A 20,628-nucleotide genomic window follows, 5' to 3' on the forward strand; every position below is an offset into this window, starting at 1 on the left:
CAAGTACTTCAGGAATACGCTAAAGGAATATTTTGTATATCGTCCGGACCGGGATGTGACAGGTTAGATGCAAATGCAATTAAAAGAATTATGGAATTTTCTTTTTATCATAAAAAAGAATTATTCAATCCTTTCCATCTGATTGTGAACATAAAACGATATTTTTCTTAACAATGAGATGTGATAAAAAAGAGAAAAATCACAATTTTGTCGAATCTCATGTCTTGGGCCTTTATGCTGCTAGACGTAGAGTTTTATCTCAAAATAACCTCGGTGCAATTTAACAACTCTCACTTTAATATACATTTTTACAAACAACCACTTCTTCGATATGGGACAATTGCATTTATTCAACGATTCCTAATATACCATCGGACATATCATTTCTAATATCTTATAGCAATCGCTATGTAAAATCATTAGAAGAATTTGCCTCACATAAACATATTTTCACTATTCAGCCACCCAAAGTATAATTGGCGGCCAATATATGAACTGTTTTTGTTCTCTTTTAAGTATCGAGGACCAACTAGAACTGGCTAGTCGACACAGTTTTCGAAAGATAAACTTGCACCGATTTTGTCCTCGCAACGAAATGAAACCAAAACTAAACTTTAAGTGGAATTACGCTAAGGGGATGTTACCCATAGGTTGGTTATTTTATCATATAAATTTATTTGGATGGTCTAGAGTTGAACGTTGCTTCTTTTAAAATTGTGAATATTAACCATCGTAATTAACTTAGGTTCTACAACAAAATCAATTGGAAGAATGAGAAGTAATTCAACTTACTTACAAGTCTATTTAAGGTCCCTTCTTCCATTAATGTGAGATTCGTTTTCAACACGCCTCCTCATATATGACGAATTTTCAAGCCTAAAACATGAGCAATACAACGAGGTAACGTCAAGCACGTGTGGCCGCTTGACTACACATGTGGAATAACCTGCTCTGTTACTATGAATAAATATGAGGTTCCATCATAGAACATTTTTGTGTCGAAAAGATCATAAAACTAATTGGAAATATGAAAACTAGTCCACAATCCCTATCAATTAAAGTAAGAGTTTTGTTGACCTAGAGCTTAAATGAGACTTAAGCCTGTAAGTTACTTAACTCTAGGAGAGATTGTTTAGTGTGCTTGGAATACAAACATGTGCTAAATATAAATATACAAGTAGAGAGATATTTGAAAGATAAAAAATAAATAAAAAATAAAAATCTACTTATATAATGTCAATTGACGTATCTCCATATTTTGAATATATTGAAAAATCTCTTTCGAAAAAACATGAAATGACATGTTCTTTTCTTCTAAAACAACAAACGAAGGAAACCGGAGTATAAAGTAAAACCAAAGAAACTTGATTGACAATGCAATGCCAGTGATCGGCTTTATCTTTGCACGACGAACGTAGCCATGCCCATCATTACATTTTATTTACCCCAAGAACACTCATCATTGCGTTTCACATTAAAAAACCAAAAAAATTGGTAACAAAAAGAAAAGAAAGAAAAAAGTAAAAAATAAAAAATCACATCAAGAAACAGAGTGAGTGAAAGATATCGTTGTTATTGCCCCGAATCTGCGTAACAGAGAGAGAGGGCAAAGAGAGAGTAGTAAGGAAAGAATTGAGATCTACTTCAGATCTCTATGTCAGACTTTAGAATCCGTAGGTTGAAAGCTTTAGACGGTTTAAGAGAAAAAAAGAGATTTATATCATTTAAGCTTTTTTATTTTTTTAAGTTGGCCAGTTGGATGGATTAATAAGAGCCGTAAAATTGGAATTTAAATGGTGTGAATCTCTTAATAGTCGGCTACCGAACACAAAAATCTAAAATGAATCTCAATACTAAGAAAAGTACTAATGGAAATACATGTTTTCTCACTATTATTAAGTGGCAACTATGCTCATCACTTAGTAATTATTATTATATAAATTCAATGTAATACAATTTTTACATAAATTTCGAAATTCAAAATTTACATAGTGACAAGTAACTTAAACACAATATTTTAAGTTAAAATATTTTAAGTGGTCAAATGGTGAGTTAAAATATTTTCCAGAAAACAACGCACCTTGCAAACGTCTGAGTTTTCTGATACGCAACGTGCGAACGATGAGTGAGGAAGAGCATAGAATCGCAGCGACCGACAACGGTTTCATCGGTTTCCTGCTAACGTAAACACAATATTTTAATAATCTTAAAAATTAGATTAGTGGGCTTTTGATTAATTTATTTTTATTTACATTTTTGGCATCGGCATTATTGTTCTTTATACTTTTTTTGGTTCGTGCTTTCTCCACTGCATCTCCCATGCACTGCCGTTTTGTCTGTTTCCCGAAACCGTTTGGCTTTTGTGTTTGGGGCTTCTGGTTACACGTGCGGTTGAATCGTTGTCGTACACGTGAACGGTGTTACCGGGGCATGACAATCTGGGGTAACGAATTTTATGAGGATATTGGACGTGGGTCCCACATCCAGTGAGATTTTTCAGTGTGATCGGCACATAAGATGGTACATCACGTGTTATTATATAAATAATGAGATAAATGTGCTAAAAAGTTAATAGCTTAAAAAATAAAATTTCTCATTACTTATATAAAAACACGTGATGTAACATTCGTGTTTCTGTCATAATAAAAAATTTCTCCCGCACTTGGAGGAGTTGTTAAGAAAGTGTTTGGGTAAAGTGGATGGACGAAAGTACCCCATGGTGTTGCGTGGAGGTGGTGGATGGACGAAAGTATCCACATGCCCTCGTGCACAGGATGTTCAAAATCTAAATATCATTAGCAGTCGAGTTCATCATGACATGATAATATCATTCATGAGTTTTGACAGATGGTAAATATTATGAACGCTTTGCCTCTTGTAGTAGGAATCCAAATTTTTTTTTAGGGAAGTTTAACGAAAAGCACCTGGTACTGTTCACTTTAATGAAAAATCATATTTTTACACTAAAAAGTCAATCATGGTACTATTCACTTTACCCTTTATTTTGTCTTTATCATTAAAACTCAAAGTTTTCAAGCCATTTTCATTAGTTTTCTTTTTTTTTAAGGTTAATGTCATCTTAATAATTCATAAAAATAAAATTACATCTCATTTATACTTCAAATTCGTGTCACTTTTTGTTTTTGAACTTTTTGAAGGATATTTTCTTTCACGTTACGTGTTTGTTTAACATTGAATTTGATAATTCATTAGGTCTAAGGTATTTTTAAGGAAGAAATGGAATCGGCTTCTAAATTGAATTAGTCATGAAATGACCTCAAAGTGGATAGAAACACCATACAACTAGTTCATCTAGTTCCACTAGCATAGACAAGATTTAGAAGTTGATATTCGTTCCACTTTCTTTGGTATAACTTGAATTAGTGACTTAATACATAAAATTTAATCTTAAACACTAAATGTGACATACTTACATGGATTGACACAATTGGTGTGAGATCAGCATTTTCAGCATTCTCGTTACAAAATTGTAATGATCACAAATATGCACATTGCAATTGGCACAATGTGTTACTTGTGGCAAACTAGGTAACTTGATCCATTAATTTCCAAGTGCATTGCAACAAAGCCTATATAGTTCACGGAATTAAAGTCATTTCTTCAAGCAATAACTTAGGAAATGTGACTTTAATTTTAATTTTAATAATAGTGCGTTCATTTTGTTATCATGTAGTGTTCATAAAATCGTTTAAGTATACATGGCAATGATATAATATATGTCTTCACACACACACAAAATGATATAAAATATGTGGAATTATGAATTAGGTCTGTTTCCTTTATAAACAAAAAGAACATAAAGAGCAGCCTTTGTTGAAAAATAACAACCAAATTAGCTAATGGCAGCAATTACAACTTAATTTGACCGACCCCTTTGAAAAAGAGTAACAAAATTAGCTAATGGCAGCAATTACAACTTCAACCGGTAATATGGAAAGTTAACTTACTTATAAGATCATTCAAGATTCATTCTCCTATTAATATGAGATTCATTTTCAACACGTTTCCTCACGTGTGGCGAATTTTCAAATCTAACATGTGGACAATATAGTAGGATGACGTGAAACACTTGTGCCCGTTTGGCTTCACACGTGGGACAACCTGTTCTACCACGAATAAAGTTGAGGTTCCACCATAAAATCAATTGACACTATTAAGAATAGCCCAACTTACATATAAAGGCTATATAAAGTTACTTCTTCTGTGGAATTCATTCTCAATATGTATTAATCAAACATCAAACAAATAGAAGATTAATTAAGAAAGATAATTAGAAACATCATATACAAGGAGGGTTTTCACGTTAATGGAGTGCAATAGTTAAAATTACGTACCATAGAGAGAATCATAAAACTATACTTTATAGTACTATTTCCTAACACATACGTTTTTGTCAATGTGTACTGGTGGTAATTACCGTGCACGTGATTAACTATAAAATCAAGGAATCCAAATAGGAGGATCACATCAACATTTTCAACTAATTTCCGTCTTAATATAAGATAATAAAGACATCTCGTTAACAACTTCGTGATGCACCATGTTGGTTAGTTCTTGGTAAAGATTAATTTGGCTGCTTCATCAACAGTTTCAATTATTTCCGTCTTAATATAAGATAATGACATCTCGTTAACAACTCCGTGGTGCATCATGTTGGTTAGGTCTTGGTAAAGATTAATTTGGATGCTTCAACATGAAAAGTACGTATTAGTTAATTACATCTTGTATAACAGTAAAAACTAATAATTACACACTCTTCTTCTCTCCCAACACGACACATGCTTAATTTTATTCGTGTTTTTATTAAATTTATTCAGTTTGATGATCAGAAATAACGAAATAGATGTATGAATATTAAAATGTAGGGAATTTTAACAAAAAACTTCTAGTACTATTCAATTTAACAAAAAAAACTGCATTTTTACATTAAAAAGTCAGTTCTGTTATTATTCACTTTACCCTTTATTTTGTCTTTATCTTTAAAACTCAAAGTTTTTAAACCATTTTCATTAGTTTTCCTTAAAATTATAACGTGTGATGAGTTATCATTTTCTTATTAATAATGCCTAATTGCCTATAGCTGTCGACGAAAACAAGAGGGAATAATTACGAGAAACTAACTAGATTAAAGAAATGATTAGTTATCTATATAATTCAGTTCTTGTTAATTTGTTCCTTGTACACATATCACATATATCATGCCGTTAGCCGAGATTATCTTTAGTCACAATCATAGTTCATATATAGATGTCCCACCCAATGTTCTTTTGTTTGTTTTCTTTTCCCTTTTTCTTGCTGAATGATGAGTCGATGACCCTTAATTTGTTGCATGCATGAACCGAAGGGCCTACTATAACTTTTGACCCCTAAAGAGACCACGAGCTACAAAAGCCTTTTTGTTTTACTTGGAATAATAATTGGAGGAATCGGTACAATTAACCAACTAAGTGACCAACCCACCACAAACAATTTCAAGGAATTCTCTTTGTTTTTTATATTGTTATGGAAAAGATTTTGAGAAAGCGACTAAATAAGATGTGATTTTAATGCTACATAGTATTTAGTGTATGAGTATTTTAACCGTTAAATTTTATTTTCATAATTGTTAAATCATATATTTTCAATCATAATCATTCATTTTTCGTATCATTCAAAGTTACGTTCTATTAAAATAAAAATCATTGGATTGCATGTCACTTTATGATTACACATATGCGTACAATATATCTATGTCTTGGGTCTCCATCAGAAAGATAGGTTGTTCTTCTCGATCTCCCAAGCGTCATGCATAGGTTTTATAGTATTAGGTTTAGGGTGTCACCTCTTGCCGACGAAATGAATGGAAACCCTACCTAATGACCAAGCGACCAGTACACATCCACTACGTACCACTGCTAATCATGTGGGAGCTAGTAGCATTATGTAATTAAGCTTTGTTTTCTTGGGAGGTGGATTGTCTGTCCTCTCATTTTCATACTCTCCATATTCTTTTCTTTTTGTGCGATCACGGTTAAGTCACGTCAATATTTTATATTTTTATTACTTTTTGTTTTATTATTTATATAAAAAATTAATATAAAATATTGGCTTAACCGTAACCAAACATCACAGGAGGGCATGAAGAGAGTAGGGGTGGGTTCGGTACGGTTACCGTACCAAAACCCTCGTACCAATTACCGTACCAAACTTTCGGTTTGGTAAGATCTATTACCATTACCATACCAAACTTTCGGTATACCGAAGTTCGGTATTGCCAAATGTTCGGTTGGCATGGTATGGCAATGGTAATTGCCACTTTGTTTTGGTTTTTTTAACCCAATTCAAGGGCAAAACTTTTTTATTGTACCTTTATCTTATACTTTGTAGCCTAAATTTATCTATTATTCATTTTTCACAATTCACACACACAATAATTCAAATGATGCATCAAGATTCATAATGAAAATTAAGTTTACAATCCAAATAGAAGATACGAACCAAAACAAATAGAAGTTTCCCCCATGCTAAAGATCGTCTCTATCCCCCATTGGTTCAAACACACTTCTAGAACTTTCCCAATGTCTTCTCCCTTATGACCTATGATCTTTATGAAGTTTATGATCCGTTTGTGCAACTTTCATTCACTATCCATGAAGTGAGCGGTAACTACCATGTAGTTAATGTTTTGTACCGATGTCCAAGTATAGGTTGTGATACTTACCCTTTGATTATGCATTGCTTCAAATAACTTAGACTTCTCCAACACATATAAATCACACACACTGGCCGCAATCTTCTTCCTATTTGGAATCTTGAACCGAGGTTGAGCCTCTTTCATCATATCAAATTATTAGAATATTATAAATATGTGTTATATAATTATATATTATATAATTTATAAATTATATATTATATTATATGTTCGGTACGGTAAGGTAATACCGTGGTAATGATATCCATTACCAATACCGTACCATGAAATTTTGGTACGGTACAATACCGTACCATTACCGATTGGCACAAAATCGGTATGGCACGGTTGGTAATTCGGTTGGCACGGCAATTTGGCAAAAAAATCCATCCCTAGAAGAGAGTATGAAAATAGAAAGGCAGACAATCCATTCCGTTTTCTTGAGTGGAAATTTTTCTCAAGAAGGCTAGTTTCACGTTTCTAATTTTATATGCTGTCGTTAAACTTACTATACGAGCAGTCTAATTAATAATACAAAAAGAAATTTAGGGAAACTTACAAGGAAAAATAAATCCATAATTCGAGATGAGATACCCTTTACGAAGATATGGAGGTTACAGGTCTCACAATTTGAAGCCAAATGTAGATTAATTTCAACAAATTAGATAACTAATATGAGCTTGAAGTTTTCTTTGTGACTCCCGGAACTTCTTCGTAGTGGCTCCGCTATACAGAAAAAATTATCACGCCGTCACTTTAACGTATATATTTCGAAGCCGTTTAAACTAATGATGAGATGGGCATTGCAACACAATTGGAACCCTAGGTTCAATTTTGTTTTCTTTTGATTTATAGAACATTTTTTTACCAAAAGTTTGCACTAAGTGGAAGTTATTTATTTATTTTATTATTATTATTATTACAAGTGATACTTTGTACTAATCTACACTAATAGAAGGAGGTTTGAACTCGGAAAACAATGTATATTGAGAAACATATATGATAGTATTTATCATTGAAAAAGTTGAGGTTCCATAAACGAATTGGTATATGAGGAGTAGTCCAATTTCTTATAAGCACATGCAAAGTTCATCCTCTCATCAATGTGAGATTCATTATCAACACGCCCTCTCACGTGTGATGAATTTGCAAGTCAAACACATGGGACAACACAACAGGGTGACGTGGAGCACGTGTGACTATTGGACTTCACACGTGGGACAACCTGCTCTAATAGCATGAAGAAGTTGAGGTTTCACCATAAAACTAATTAGCAGTATGGGAAGTGGCCCAACTTTTTATAAGCACATGCAAGGTCCCTCCTCTCATCAACGGGAAATTCATTATCAACAATCCCATTGTATATCCAACAGCCACACGTATATATCCATTGCTCATTATAGTATGTATTTAGCTCGAGTCATTCCACATTTCCTGAAGGTCATTTATAATTCAAAGCCTAACATAGAAGTGTATATATTGTCTTTGGCCTCTTGCTCTAAATATTTTACAAGGTGCATCACAATTCATATATGTGATGATCTATGCGTACCGATTGTTTTGTAAATTCTTATTTAATAATGCTGTTTCATATTTTAGGAACGGGCTTCCTTTGTAGGGAATGTCTCTTGAAATTGTCATCACTAGTGTGATACTTGCCGATACAACCGAACAAAAACTTGGACTCAATAGACAAAGATGTCTAGAGAGGTTAACAGATCAAGGTGGTTACTTAACAAGAGCGAACGACACCAACATGCAGCTATAAGCAATTTGACTATCCAGGCGACGAAATATTTTGCATAGCAAATATCGATTGTCTCAAGCGTTCATAATTGTTTCATGTATTTAGGAATGGGCTTCCAATTGTAGGTCATGTTTCTTGAATTTATCATCACCTAGTGTGATACTTGCCGATACAACCAAATAAAAACTTGGATTCAGTAGACTAAGATGTATAGAGAGGTTAACAGATCAAGGCGGTTAATTAACAAGAATGTACAACGTCCAACATGTTACTAAGCAATTAGTGTGACCATGCGAACAAATATTATGCATAGCCAATATCGATGGTCTCATGCCTTCATAACAGGACACATATGAAATATGTCCTCAACTGGATCCATTCCAAAAAACAAAATCATGCAGTTAAAACAACAACGTATACAACAAATATTATTTGATACCATCTTAGCTACACACACACACACACATATGGGCGAATTCAAGCACCATGAAAAGGTTAATTTCTTGACTATTAATTGTTCTATTTACATCCCTATCACTAATTGTATTTCCAATAAATCTAACAGAATTAATTTACTATACAAAGACTTTGAATTTATAAGAAAATATTTCAAAGAACCAAATATGTGCATAAGAAATTCAAATTCAGGTAGGAACGTTGAAAAGGAGGAGCCAAATATTGTACATCTATACTTTTTAGGAAAATGTTAGTGAGACTACATTTTTGTGTCATATATTTATTTGTATACCACATGCCGCAAGTGACATGTACACATCATATCAACTAATGAGTTTATCTCATTGAATGTTGGTTGTGCATCATTTGTCATATCATGTTGTTCAATATGTAATCTCCCTATCATTACTCTATGTATTAAAGACTAAGGTAAATTTAGTGAAACATCCATAACATAGAAAAAATGCACCTCCGTACTTAAAACTCGGATATAAAATTTTATGTTGCGACCTGTGTGTACCCCTTGCTCTGTTAAATATTATCATTTTATGTTGTTTCATATATTTAGAAACTTACTTTAATTCCAAATGTAGTCTATTTTTCTTAACATTGTCACGAGTGTTGGATACTCGCCGATAAAACAAGATAAAAACTTGGCTTCAATATACTCACTAAGATGTTTACAGGTTAACAGATCTAGGTGATTACTTAACAAGAGCCTACACCTTCTTGATAAAATATACATATGTTCGAGTGTTTTTACGAATAAAATATGCATGTTCGATATTCTCAACCTTTCAGATGTCCTGAATCGATTCCATTTCTAACGAAATTGTTGCCTGCATATATAAACGATAAAACTATGCATGGTTCTTCACAACGATATAGTTAATGAAGGGGTAAGAAATTCGGGCAAGTCACATAAGAGATTAGCCACAGTAATTTGGTATCTAACTCGTCATTCAAAAAATCGAACCTAAAACTATATATCCATTTACATTAAAAAAGAATATCATTAAATTGTTATACCAAGTGAGAAATAAAACCTCTTAAAGTATGACATAAAAGAAAGAAAGAAGAACAAAGACAAAGCTTGATGAAGAAAAAACAATCTCTGTGTATCAGCTTCAATACAACAGTAGTACAAAATGATATCTGTCCTCACTACTAATACAAGGATAACTACCTTTCTTACACTATAAGCCAATGTAACAAATCCTATCCAAACTAATGATGACATGGCAATCTTATCATAATCCAATCCTATTTTGACTAGACAAGCTTATCAAACATGACATGGCATATGATATGCCATTCCTATAAGTCAATATAGGTCAACATCTTCCATCAATCTCAACTAGGGTAACCAAGTTTAAGATTGCAACAATGTCAAACAAAGGTAAGACTATGAAGTCCTTTAGTTAACATATCATTAATCTGTTCATCAGTAGGCTAGTATTTAATATGAAGATTGTGGTAGTAAAAATCCTCCGTCTTCAATCTTGACGAATGTGTACCTACAAAACAATCAACACATTTGATCAAAGCCAAAGCCACACTTGCCCACGAGGTGTTTTGGGGGAAGGGGTGGGGTTGGCTAATGGATCTTCGATGCCTAAGTCGGTATCTTTGAAAAGAGTGAGTGTTTATGGCTTGTATGTGTAGCAAAAAGCTTACCAAGATTTGGTGGAGATGAGGTATTTATAGGGCGGTAACCGGCCTAGGTGTAGGGTTTTGCCCTACACCTGGCGACTTCCCATTGGCCTAGATTGTGTCATCCGTAGGATGGATGAGGTTAATATTTTGGATTAGGAGATAATATCTTGGGATGAAGATGGAAACATCCTTTATTGTGATAGGATTTCTTACTTGATTGAGTTGATCTTCAATTGTGGAGTTATTAAAGATAGGATTTGGTGATTAATCTTATCTTTAATGCCTTTCACTTTTCCACGACATGAGCATGGGAAATTTGAGTAGTCGTCGTCTGCTGCTTGGACGTCCAAAGATGCTAAGCTGCGCGTGGGAATATTTGTGTGCCCAACCCATGCAATGAGGGTAATCTTGTCTTCTTCAAGAAAAAGACTATATGTCATTTTAAAGATTTTTTGGGATTATTTATAGCTCCACAAAGATCCCTTTTATGAACTCTACAAAATAATCTATATGAAGGTGTTTGATCCTCGAATGATAAACTGTATCAAATATGACATGGCATTCCTATCAGTCAATATAGGCCGACAAAACCAAGCATGTTAGCATTTTGTTTTGCATGCAAAACCATGCATGTTAGTTAAATCGCCATTAAATTTTTATATGAACATTTTTAGTTTAATTAGAGTTATATAATCTCAGATGACAGATCATATATGAATGTAAACTGTGGGCCAAGCTAACGACCAAGATGTCAGCTTCTTGACTCTTGTTCTTCACATCATATCCCTGATTGTATTTCCAAGAATCTAAAAACATTAATATATAGCCTTCGAATTAATACATAGAAAACATGTTCATAAAAAATCATTATATGGACAATAATTCAAATTTAGGTGGAAGACGTTGACAATGATGTGCTCAAATATTTGCACACTTGCCAGAAGCCATGGCACTACTCTTAGCAGCACGAGTTTTGCGTAGATTCCTATACAGAACTAAACTAAGTGTTTGGTTTTATATTATTATTCAAAAGTTTATAGTTACAAAACTAATATCTTTGTCATTTACTTAAAGCTCGAATTTTATACTCGCTTTCGTCTCAATAATGTGGGATAATTATATTCCATTTTATATATAATATGCGTTTGAACGCTATATACCAAACCTGCAGTCGTTTTCATGGTTGTTACTTGATATAGATAGTTGCCCTAGTTAAAACCTCCTGAGGTGTCCAGGTGGTATCACCAATAAATCAACAAACATTCCCATTTCTCTGTTGTTTATGAAATTTAAACTGGAGAATTTCTCCAACAAAAGAAGAGACTTTTATAATCCCAAATAAATTATGGGTAACAAAGTAGTATACTTGATTTGGTTAAGATTACGTATACACATAGGCTTAATCTGCATGGTTTCTCAAAAGGCTGGCAAATAATAATTAGTTAATGACATTTAGTCTTCACTTCATCAAATGAGATCATGCATTTAAACTTAATAGACGAGAGCATGATAATAAATCATGAAATTTCTACTATATTCCGATGCATGACATTTATTGGAAGAACTGACCAAGATGAATATAAGGCCTTACATTAAAAAACTACAGATCTAGTTGTTAAGAATTTCGATTATACAACACACAGATGCATACTAAACAAACTCCAAATCAACCCAACTCAGAAATCCAGATGACCTAAAGGCATGGACAGTCACCATGCACCCATTTGGGACTAGGGAGAGACACAACTTACAAGACAGTGGTACTTGTGTGTCTTAGCGACACCTTTTGAGATTGGTTGGGGGTTTGCCTCTTTTGTAGCCAAAACAAGACACCAATCGCAGCCTTTGTTGAACCAAAAGAAAAAGCGGCTTTGGGGCATCACCATTTGCAACTAAACTGCCTTTTTTGACTACTGCCCTTTTTGCAAAGGAATTAACACGCTAAAAAAATATGTGACAAACCCCCAAAACCACTATGAATTCAACTTCCATACTATAATAATAGTCATCCGATATGATGTTTTGATGACCAAATGATCCAAGAATGCATAGTCACTCACCGTGAATTTGATATTGATAATGAAGAATTAATGGATGAGCTTTTATTTTTAATCTCTAACTTTTAGTATCAAATTCCATAATAAGTGATGGTAAATTTTTAGTCACCTAATAACCTAGAGAATGTAGCTCTATTATTATTTAAATTCGACATCACTTAGTGGTCTATATGTTTGCACGTGAATGATATATTTGCCGACAAGTATCCTCCCTACTTTACCTAATAAAGTCATTGTGTTTGAAGACATTTGGAAAGAATTCAGTCAACAATGTAAGGAATATGTTAAGCTATACTTTTGTTTTTTTATTTTTTATTTTTTATTTTTTGTTTGGAAAAACATAGATTAAATTGTTAGTTGTTACAGAGGAGATAGGTGGGAACGAACTCGCACTAGAATGCATATGCATGATTGTTTTTTACCACTGCAATAAAATGCCATCTGCATTATATCAACACCAATTTGTTTTGCATCTTTTGTGTGGCTGCCAATTTTCATTTCAAACGAGCTGGATTGGATCACCTCTATATGTCGGAAATTTTGTATTTTGGGCTCCTTTTGATGTGGGTTCGAAGGAGTTGGCCAAGTAGTGTTACTAGTGTAGTTGACGAACACCAAGGCCCAATTATTAGCCTTCATTCAAATTATGGGCTTGGGCTTGACCTTGGCTCAGTTAACCTTTATTAATATTATTCTTCTTAATTGTCTTAGGTCTTAACTTATGGCTGCTTTTGGTACGTGGGACGGAACGGGACAGAACGGGACGAGGCGTTTCGTCCCGCGTTTGGTACGTCAAAAATGGGTGGAACACGCTGTGCCACGGGACAGAAATTGGGTGTTTTTGCGTCCCACCTCCCCCCTAGAACGGGTTGTTCCACATATGTGGAACACAAAAATTACATTGTCTACCCTCCCTCTCCCGTAGCTTCGTTACCCTCCCTCTCTCCTTTAGCCTCCTCCTCCACCACAAACCCAACAACCCAAATGCTTCGTTACCTAGCAACCTAGATGAATTCGAGCTCGATTTCGGGCTTTCCGGGCTGAGTCGAAGACGAATCCGTTGAAATAGCGGCGAAACATACCGAAATGCACTTCCTTCTAAGGAAAAACTCGCAATTTGCGCTGGCTGGAATGACACGGCGTTTGCGAAGTGCAGGGAAATCATAGTTTGATGCAGCTCAGTCCACACCTGCCTCCCTTAGCCTTTTCATATCGTTGGTTTTAAATTGGGGAAAAATAATTTGATTTACTAGAATTGAAGAGAAAGATAATGAAATAAAGAGAAAGTATGGGTTTGATTTTTACTGGGAGATCTGAGCATGCGAGAGAGAGAGAGAATCAAATGGAAAAAGAGAAAGCAGAGAAACGGGAGAGAGAGAGTCAAAGAAAAAGGGTAAGTTAGTCATTTAATCCAGAAACGGGAGAGAGAGTCAAATAAAAAGGGTAAGTTAGTCATTTAATCCAGTTTCGTTCTATTCCATCTTGTCATTACCAAACATGACATGAATCTTTGTTCCGTCCCGTCCCGTATGCGTACCAAACGCTACGTATGAGAATGACGAGTTAGATACCTAATTAATATAATTTACCGTGTAGCTTAATCTAATTCCTCTCCTCATGCCCCAACATCATTTTGTTATGAAAAAATAAAATTGAGGTCTCAATTTAATTACATTTTACGATGTAGTGTCATCATATCTTTACAAATGTTGAACATGAGGCTAATAAGCATTCGAGTTAGAAATCTGGTTGGATTATGGAGGAGAAGAACTCGACTCTATCTCTACCCAACCGAAAATTTTATTGGATACGAGCAAGTATTGACCTAATTCTAACGCCTCGAGTTAATTAAGTTTCGATTGAGTTCGAGTTAAGTTTCGACTGAGTTCGAATTGATCCTGCTCAAGTTACACCCCTATTTTAATTGGAGAATTATATTGGGCTTACTTTTTCTGTTTATTTGGGCCTATTATGATTCCAAAAGATTAAAAAAAATCAGAAACCTCAGAAAAGCCATTTATTCCTGCAACCACATTTCCATCCCCAACCCCAAGCAAGTAGGGTTTATCATCTCCCGCTCCACCGCGAGACTCCCATGCTACGCCACTTCTAAATGGGTGGCGCCGGCAACCGATTCTTCACCCTCCTCTCCACCACCACCACCCACCCTGTCCACCGCTTCCCTTCTCTCGTCCGCCTTTCCCGCCACTCCAAACCCCCACTCTTCCCTTCCTCCTCCCTCTCTTTCCTTTCCCACCGTCACTCCCTCTCTTCCCGCCCCTCCTCCTGCTCCGCCTCCCCCTTCCCTCCCAATTCCTCTCACCATTTCCATTCCCATTCCCACTCCCCCGTTTCCGCCGCCTACCCTTCTTATGCTGATTCCGCCCCTTTAAGACACTCGCACCCTTGGCCCGAGTGGTTCCACTTCCTCAACTCCCTCTCCGCTGCCGGCTACAACGGAACCAACGGCCAGGATGAGTTCACCGCTGTGGTCCGGGATTTGCCCGAGGAGTTCATGCTTGCTGCGAATGTTTGCCTGGCGTTCGCTAGGCAAAGAGCTGGCCTTTTGAGGTAATGTATGCTTCTCTCTCAATCGGTAAAAGTCTCGAAATGTTTACCAATGGGTGAATTGTGTGGGGTTTTCAATGCAGGTTTCTTTCGAGGCGGGATCTAGAGGTTGTGGTGGAGAATGGGACGCCTTTTCTGTTTCAGAATGGCGATGATTCGGTGAGGCGAATGAGATTGTTTCTCGGCCAAGGCGATACCAATGTGAGTTTTCATTAACTCTGTCAATGCTCCTGAATTTGTTTTTGGTGAAATGGTTTGTTCAGACACTGGATTGATCAGATACAAGTACAACAAGCCTATAAGGAAGAAAATCTGGTAGACAAATATAGTCAAACAAACATTTATACTACAGAAATCTATCTTAAATTGTAGCGTTCGGTAACTTTTTAGAGCAAACATATATGGCCTTCCCCGAGTTGGGCACTTTGCGAAACCACCAGAGAAAGTAATGTGTTCCACAGAAGTACAAAAGCTGATGTTCTCCAGGCAGGTTTATTATGTTAAAACCGTTGAGCTGAAAATTTTCTGTAAACCGAACATTCCAGCCTAATTGAATTTTGTTCTATGTTAAATTTGATATAAATGCATTAAGACCACTTGAGTTTCATGTGGTTTGTCTAAATTTTTACCATTATGACTTTCTACATGATTTGGATATCTTCTAATTTCTCGGTTTTAAATTAAGTACATTTAAGTTACAAGTTGCTAACCCAGTCAGTTTTTATGCTCTATTTGCCTTCTCCATAACAGGCCTTGGACATTGATAAAGCACAAACGGTTGATTTGATGAGATTTATTTTGAGTTATGCTAGTACCCCTGTTTTTTCGTCGGAGAGAAACAATCTGTACAATAGAGAAATTGTTGAATCATCTGTTCGTACTCTGTTGGGTGAAATGGCCAAGCTCTGCTTTAGCGCTCCAGATTCGAACTTTATTGGGGCAATGCAGAGTCGATCCCCTGATAACTACGGAGAATCTGTTAGGCCTTTTGGAAAAACTATTGAAATGAAAAGAGGTGATTGGATTTGTCAGAGGTAGAGTCCCTTTTTTGGCCTTATCTTCATTTATATTATAATGCATTTTGTATGAAATGATTTGGGGCTATAGGTATAGTTTATTCTACATTATTTTTCTTTTGTTTATTGTTCATATGAGATTCTGTTGATGAGCAGGTGTAATTTCATGAACTTTGCAAGAAACATGAAATGCCTGGAGTGTGAGGAGGCTCGGCCAAAGAGACAGCTGACTGGCAATGAGTGGGAGTGCCCTCAGTAAGCATTGCTTGTTTATTAAATCTCTTTTTTGGGTTTTCCGGTAATTTTGTTTCCTTTACTGATTAATTCATGATGAAAACAACTTCTTTCTCAGATGTGATTTTTTCAACAATGGTAGAAACACGGTATGTTTGAGGTGTGATTGTAAGCGCCCTAGGGAGGTCTCACTTGGTTCCACCAAAAATAGGTTAGATATGGGATATGAAAATGTGGGTGATAGAAATAGGGCTGAAATCGATAGCAGGCTGGCCGCTAATGAAGAGAAGGCACAGCGGTGGTTTAGTAAGATTTCTCAGCTAGACAGTACTTCAGACATGAGCAACGCTGTATCTGATGAAGATTTTCCTGAAATAATGCCACTGAGAAAAGGAGTAAACAGATTTGTTGTAAGCACTAGGAAGACGCCATTAGAGAGGAGGCTGGAAAATGCTCAATACCAAAGAAACGTGGATAATGAGGGCAATTATCAAGGCAAGGATCTTCAAGCTGGGAGTGCGAATAGGTCACTTGGTCGTACAGCCAACCGGACTTTAGATGAAATTCTTGGCCGTGCATCTGTTCCTGAGTCAAATAATACAAGTACCAATCCCAAACAAAATGTTGGAACTGACACTCCCTCTTCCATGCAGACCTCAGTTTCCTCAGAGTATGGACAACCTAATGGGGGCAATTCCACTTATTCCCAATTTGTGCCGTTACCTGCGGATAAGTTTGCCAGGAAACCTGAGAATTCAAGTGTGGAGGATAGTATGCAGCTGTCTGAGAAGCCTCCGGAACAGGCTGGGAGCAAGGATGACGAAAGAGATCAAGCGGAGAAATCTGAGAGATGGTTTAAGAGGGTTGCAGAGTTGCACGATGTTACTGATCTTGCGAGCGCAATTTCAGATGAGGACTTTCCTGAAATTATGCCAATGCGTAAGGGAGAGAATCGATTTGTTGTCAGTAAGAAGAAAGATCGGTCTTTGACTACTCCGGCATACAAGAGACGTTCAGCTACTGAACAAGCTGGCAATGCCAATTATGTTCCCTTCGTACCCTTTCCACCCGACTATTTTGCTAAAAAAAACCACCAGCAGACAGAAGAGACAGATTTGACTAACAAGAGTGTTGATGAAACAACTACAACTATGATCCCAGATAACAACCCTTCAGACAATATGGTTGATGCTAGACCTGGGAAGCTGAATGCTGATCATGTTCAACAGATGAAAAATCAGCAAAGCAGTGTGCCAAGCCGGAACTCAGAAAGTTCGGGACAAAATCAGCTCAAGGATACTGCCCGCAATTTTGCTAATTCTAGCCCAAACGGCACGGATAGATTGAACAGTGGATCTTCAGGGAAAGAGAATTCTAACCAGACAGCAAGTTCGACATGGAATCCACCGCAGCAGTCCAATGATCAGAACATTAGGCAGGCCTGGACTGGGAAAAGTTTGGAGGGGTCAGCAGTGAAGGAGCCAGATCCTTTAGATATGTCAGAGGAGGCAAAGGCGGAGAGATGGTTCAAGCGCGTTGCGCAGATAAAAGACATCTCAGAGCTGAGTCAGATTCCGGATGAAGATTTCCCGTCGATAATGCCAATGCGGAAAGGGGTGAATAGGTTTGTTGTCAGCAAGCGGAAAACGCCGTTGGAGAGGAGGCTGACATCTCCACAATACAGAAAAAATCTTCCTATTGTAAGCTCTGATCCAGCAAAGGAAAGAGATGGTAACTGAGAAATCACAAAAAGGACTTCCTCTTTGTTGTTTTGGAAGATGAGGTAATTGTTTATTTCTTACTTTTGCATAATTGTATTTTTCATAGGTTGCCTTGGACAAAACTTTGGGTGCATTCCAAACAGTGTATAAAGATATACATTTCTTCTCCCTTGGAACTTAATTTTGAACTTAATTTGCCAACTGAAACTTAAAAGTCACCACTTTACTCTTTGAAACTCAAAATTTGTCTTATTTTTACCTACGTTCCGTGAAACTTAATTTTCATCTCATTTTGCCCTCTAAAACTCAAAAATCATCACTTCACTCTTTGAAACTTAATAGTATTTTTCACTTTAACTTGTGGACTCTCTCTTCTCCATGAACTTCAAAAGTCGTCCTCTAAAACATATGTCCCTCTAAAACATATGTGAGACTCACCATTCAATAAGACTATGCCACGTGATAATGTATTTGATTATAAATCTCAACTATGTGTTGACATTCAATAATGAAAAAAATATTAAAATCGAGTTTTGTAGAGTAAAATGATGAAATTAATATAAAATGTTATAAATCTCCACTATTGAGTTAACAGCCTACATAATGGAATTAACATAATTAAGGCAACGTGGAGCGAATTTCGAGTTTTATACAGCAAAATGACGACTTTTCAGTTTCAAGGTGTAAAATGAGATCAAAAATTAAATTTTAGAGAGTAAAAATTTAGGTCCATTTTTTCCACGACGTCTAATTATCTTATCTGGATGAAAAATGAGAAACATGTGCTCCCACATTTGTGCTTGGTACTTCTTTGTTGGTACCACAAAGCATATGGGGCTACAGGAAAACATGTTGTACCCATGGCACCACATGTTCCATATTTTGCCACCACTCATAACATGTTCGACCCATGGCACCACATGTTCCTATATTTTGCCACCGCTCATAACTTGTGCAACATTTTACAGAAAAAAGCATTTGTAAGCTCGTTTGAACTAAAATCAGCATGTGAGAATGAGGCAATTTTTTTTTTTTTTTTTTTGAAATTCAATCATACAAACATCTATTTGTGATTAAAATAAGAAAATAAGAGATAAGTTCTATCGTGTTTTAAAAAAGGATAAATAGAGAAAAGTAGAAGTGTAGAGTTCTTATTTACCTGCTTCAATTTCTCCAAAAAAATTTCCTGATTTGATATAAGTAAGCTTCGTTTTAAACACCTTAGAAACAAAGGAAAACTAATGAAAATGGCTTGAAAACTGAGTTTTAATGATAAGGAAAAAATAAAGGGTAAAGTGAATAGTACCAGGATTGACTTTTTAGTGTAAAAATGTGGTTTTTCGTTAAAGTGAACAGTACCGGGTGCTTTTCGTTAAAGTTCCCTAGAAACAATGATAAGTCTATCTTTTAAATTATTGGCATCATTGTCACCCTTGAGATTGTATTATAAATACCTTTATAAACTTCACTTCCCAGTTTTTTTTCTTCTAATATAATCCAATCAATTTTCTTCAAATGTTGCATAAGAATCAACTAAAAATTGTTGGAACAACATTTCACCCTTTAACAGAGTGTCCAATTGTGAGACTCTTTTTTCCTAAAACTGATAAGCTACGAAAGTTCGCATTGGTACTCTCCCTCTCTTACATTTATGACCTTTAAAATAATTGTTCCATTCTAAATTAGATTTATATTCATCTTCGTCATACAGAAAAATAATAGGATACTGTAAAGACATGAATTTTAGATTCAACCCGTATTAACCCTCCATCTTTAAGCTCTATAACAATATCTCTATTAGAATCAAAGAGGCTTATATCTCCCACTATCTAACCAGGAAAAAGATTCTCTCTGTATCCTCTTTGTCGGGATCCGGAAGATCAATCAATCATGTCCGTTCATCGTATATCATGCGGTAAAAAATTATTTAAAATTTAAAATTGAATGTAAATAGTACCTAACGAAAACTGGTCGCACGATGTACAATACAACAACAACAACAACAAAGCCTTTTCCCACTAAGTGGGGTCGGCTATATGAATCTTAGAACGCTATTGCGCTCGGTTTTGTGTCATGTCATCCGTTAGATCCAAGTACTCTAAGTCTTTTCTTAGAGTCTCTTCCAGAGTTTTCCTAGGTCTTCCTCTACCCCTTCGGCTCTGAACCTCTGATCCCCATCCTTCGGATCCCACAAAGAGGATCCTTTTCCATTTTATGATGTACGATGAATAGACATAATTGATTGATCCCTCGGATCTCCACAAAGAGGATTCGGAGAGGATCCTTTTTCATTTTATAAATTATATGACGTGGTTGTTGATGATTGAATTATCATTTAAGTGTTTATTAACGTACTTATTTTTTATTAGTGACACTGACATATCATATGATTTGTAAATATGATCTTAAAATTTAGTTTACCTATCATTAACAAAAATTAATCTGAATTTTTTTAATATAATGAAGAAGAATACCACTAATA

The 20,628-nt window shown here is 35.6% G+C and overlaps 1 protein-coding gene across 1 annotated transcript; it reads left to right on the top strand.

The window, feature by feature from the left end:
* The first annotated feature begins 14,610 nt into the window (after positions 1-14,610).
* Positions 14,611-18,313, top strand: LOC126600102 (zinc finger protein VAR3, chloroplastic-like). Its single transcript, XM_050266640.1, has 5 exons — positions 14,611-15,178; positions 15,259-15,376; positions 15,926-16,209; positions 16,348-16,446; positions 16,544-18,313. Exons 1-5 carry the CDS (start codon positions 14,721-14,723, stop codon positions 18,162-18,164), a joined length of 2,580 nt encoding a protein of 859 aa, XP_050122597.1. The 5' UTR covers positions 14,611-14,720; the 3' UTR covers positions 18,165-18,313.
* The last annotated feature ends 2,315 nt before the right edge of the window (positions 18,314-20,628 follow it).

Source organism: Malus sylvestris, chromosome 14 (assembly GCF_916048215.2).
Source record: "Malus sylvestris chromosome 14, drMalSylv7.2, whole genome shotgun sequence".
NCBI classification, from domain to species: domain Eukaryota; kingdom Viridiplantae; phylum Streptophyta; class Magnoliopsida; order Rosales; family Rosaceae; genus Malus; species Malus sylvestris.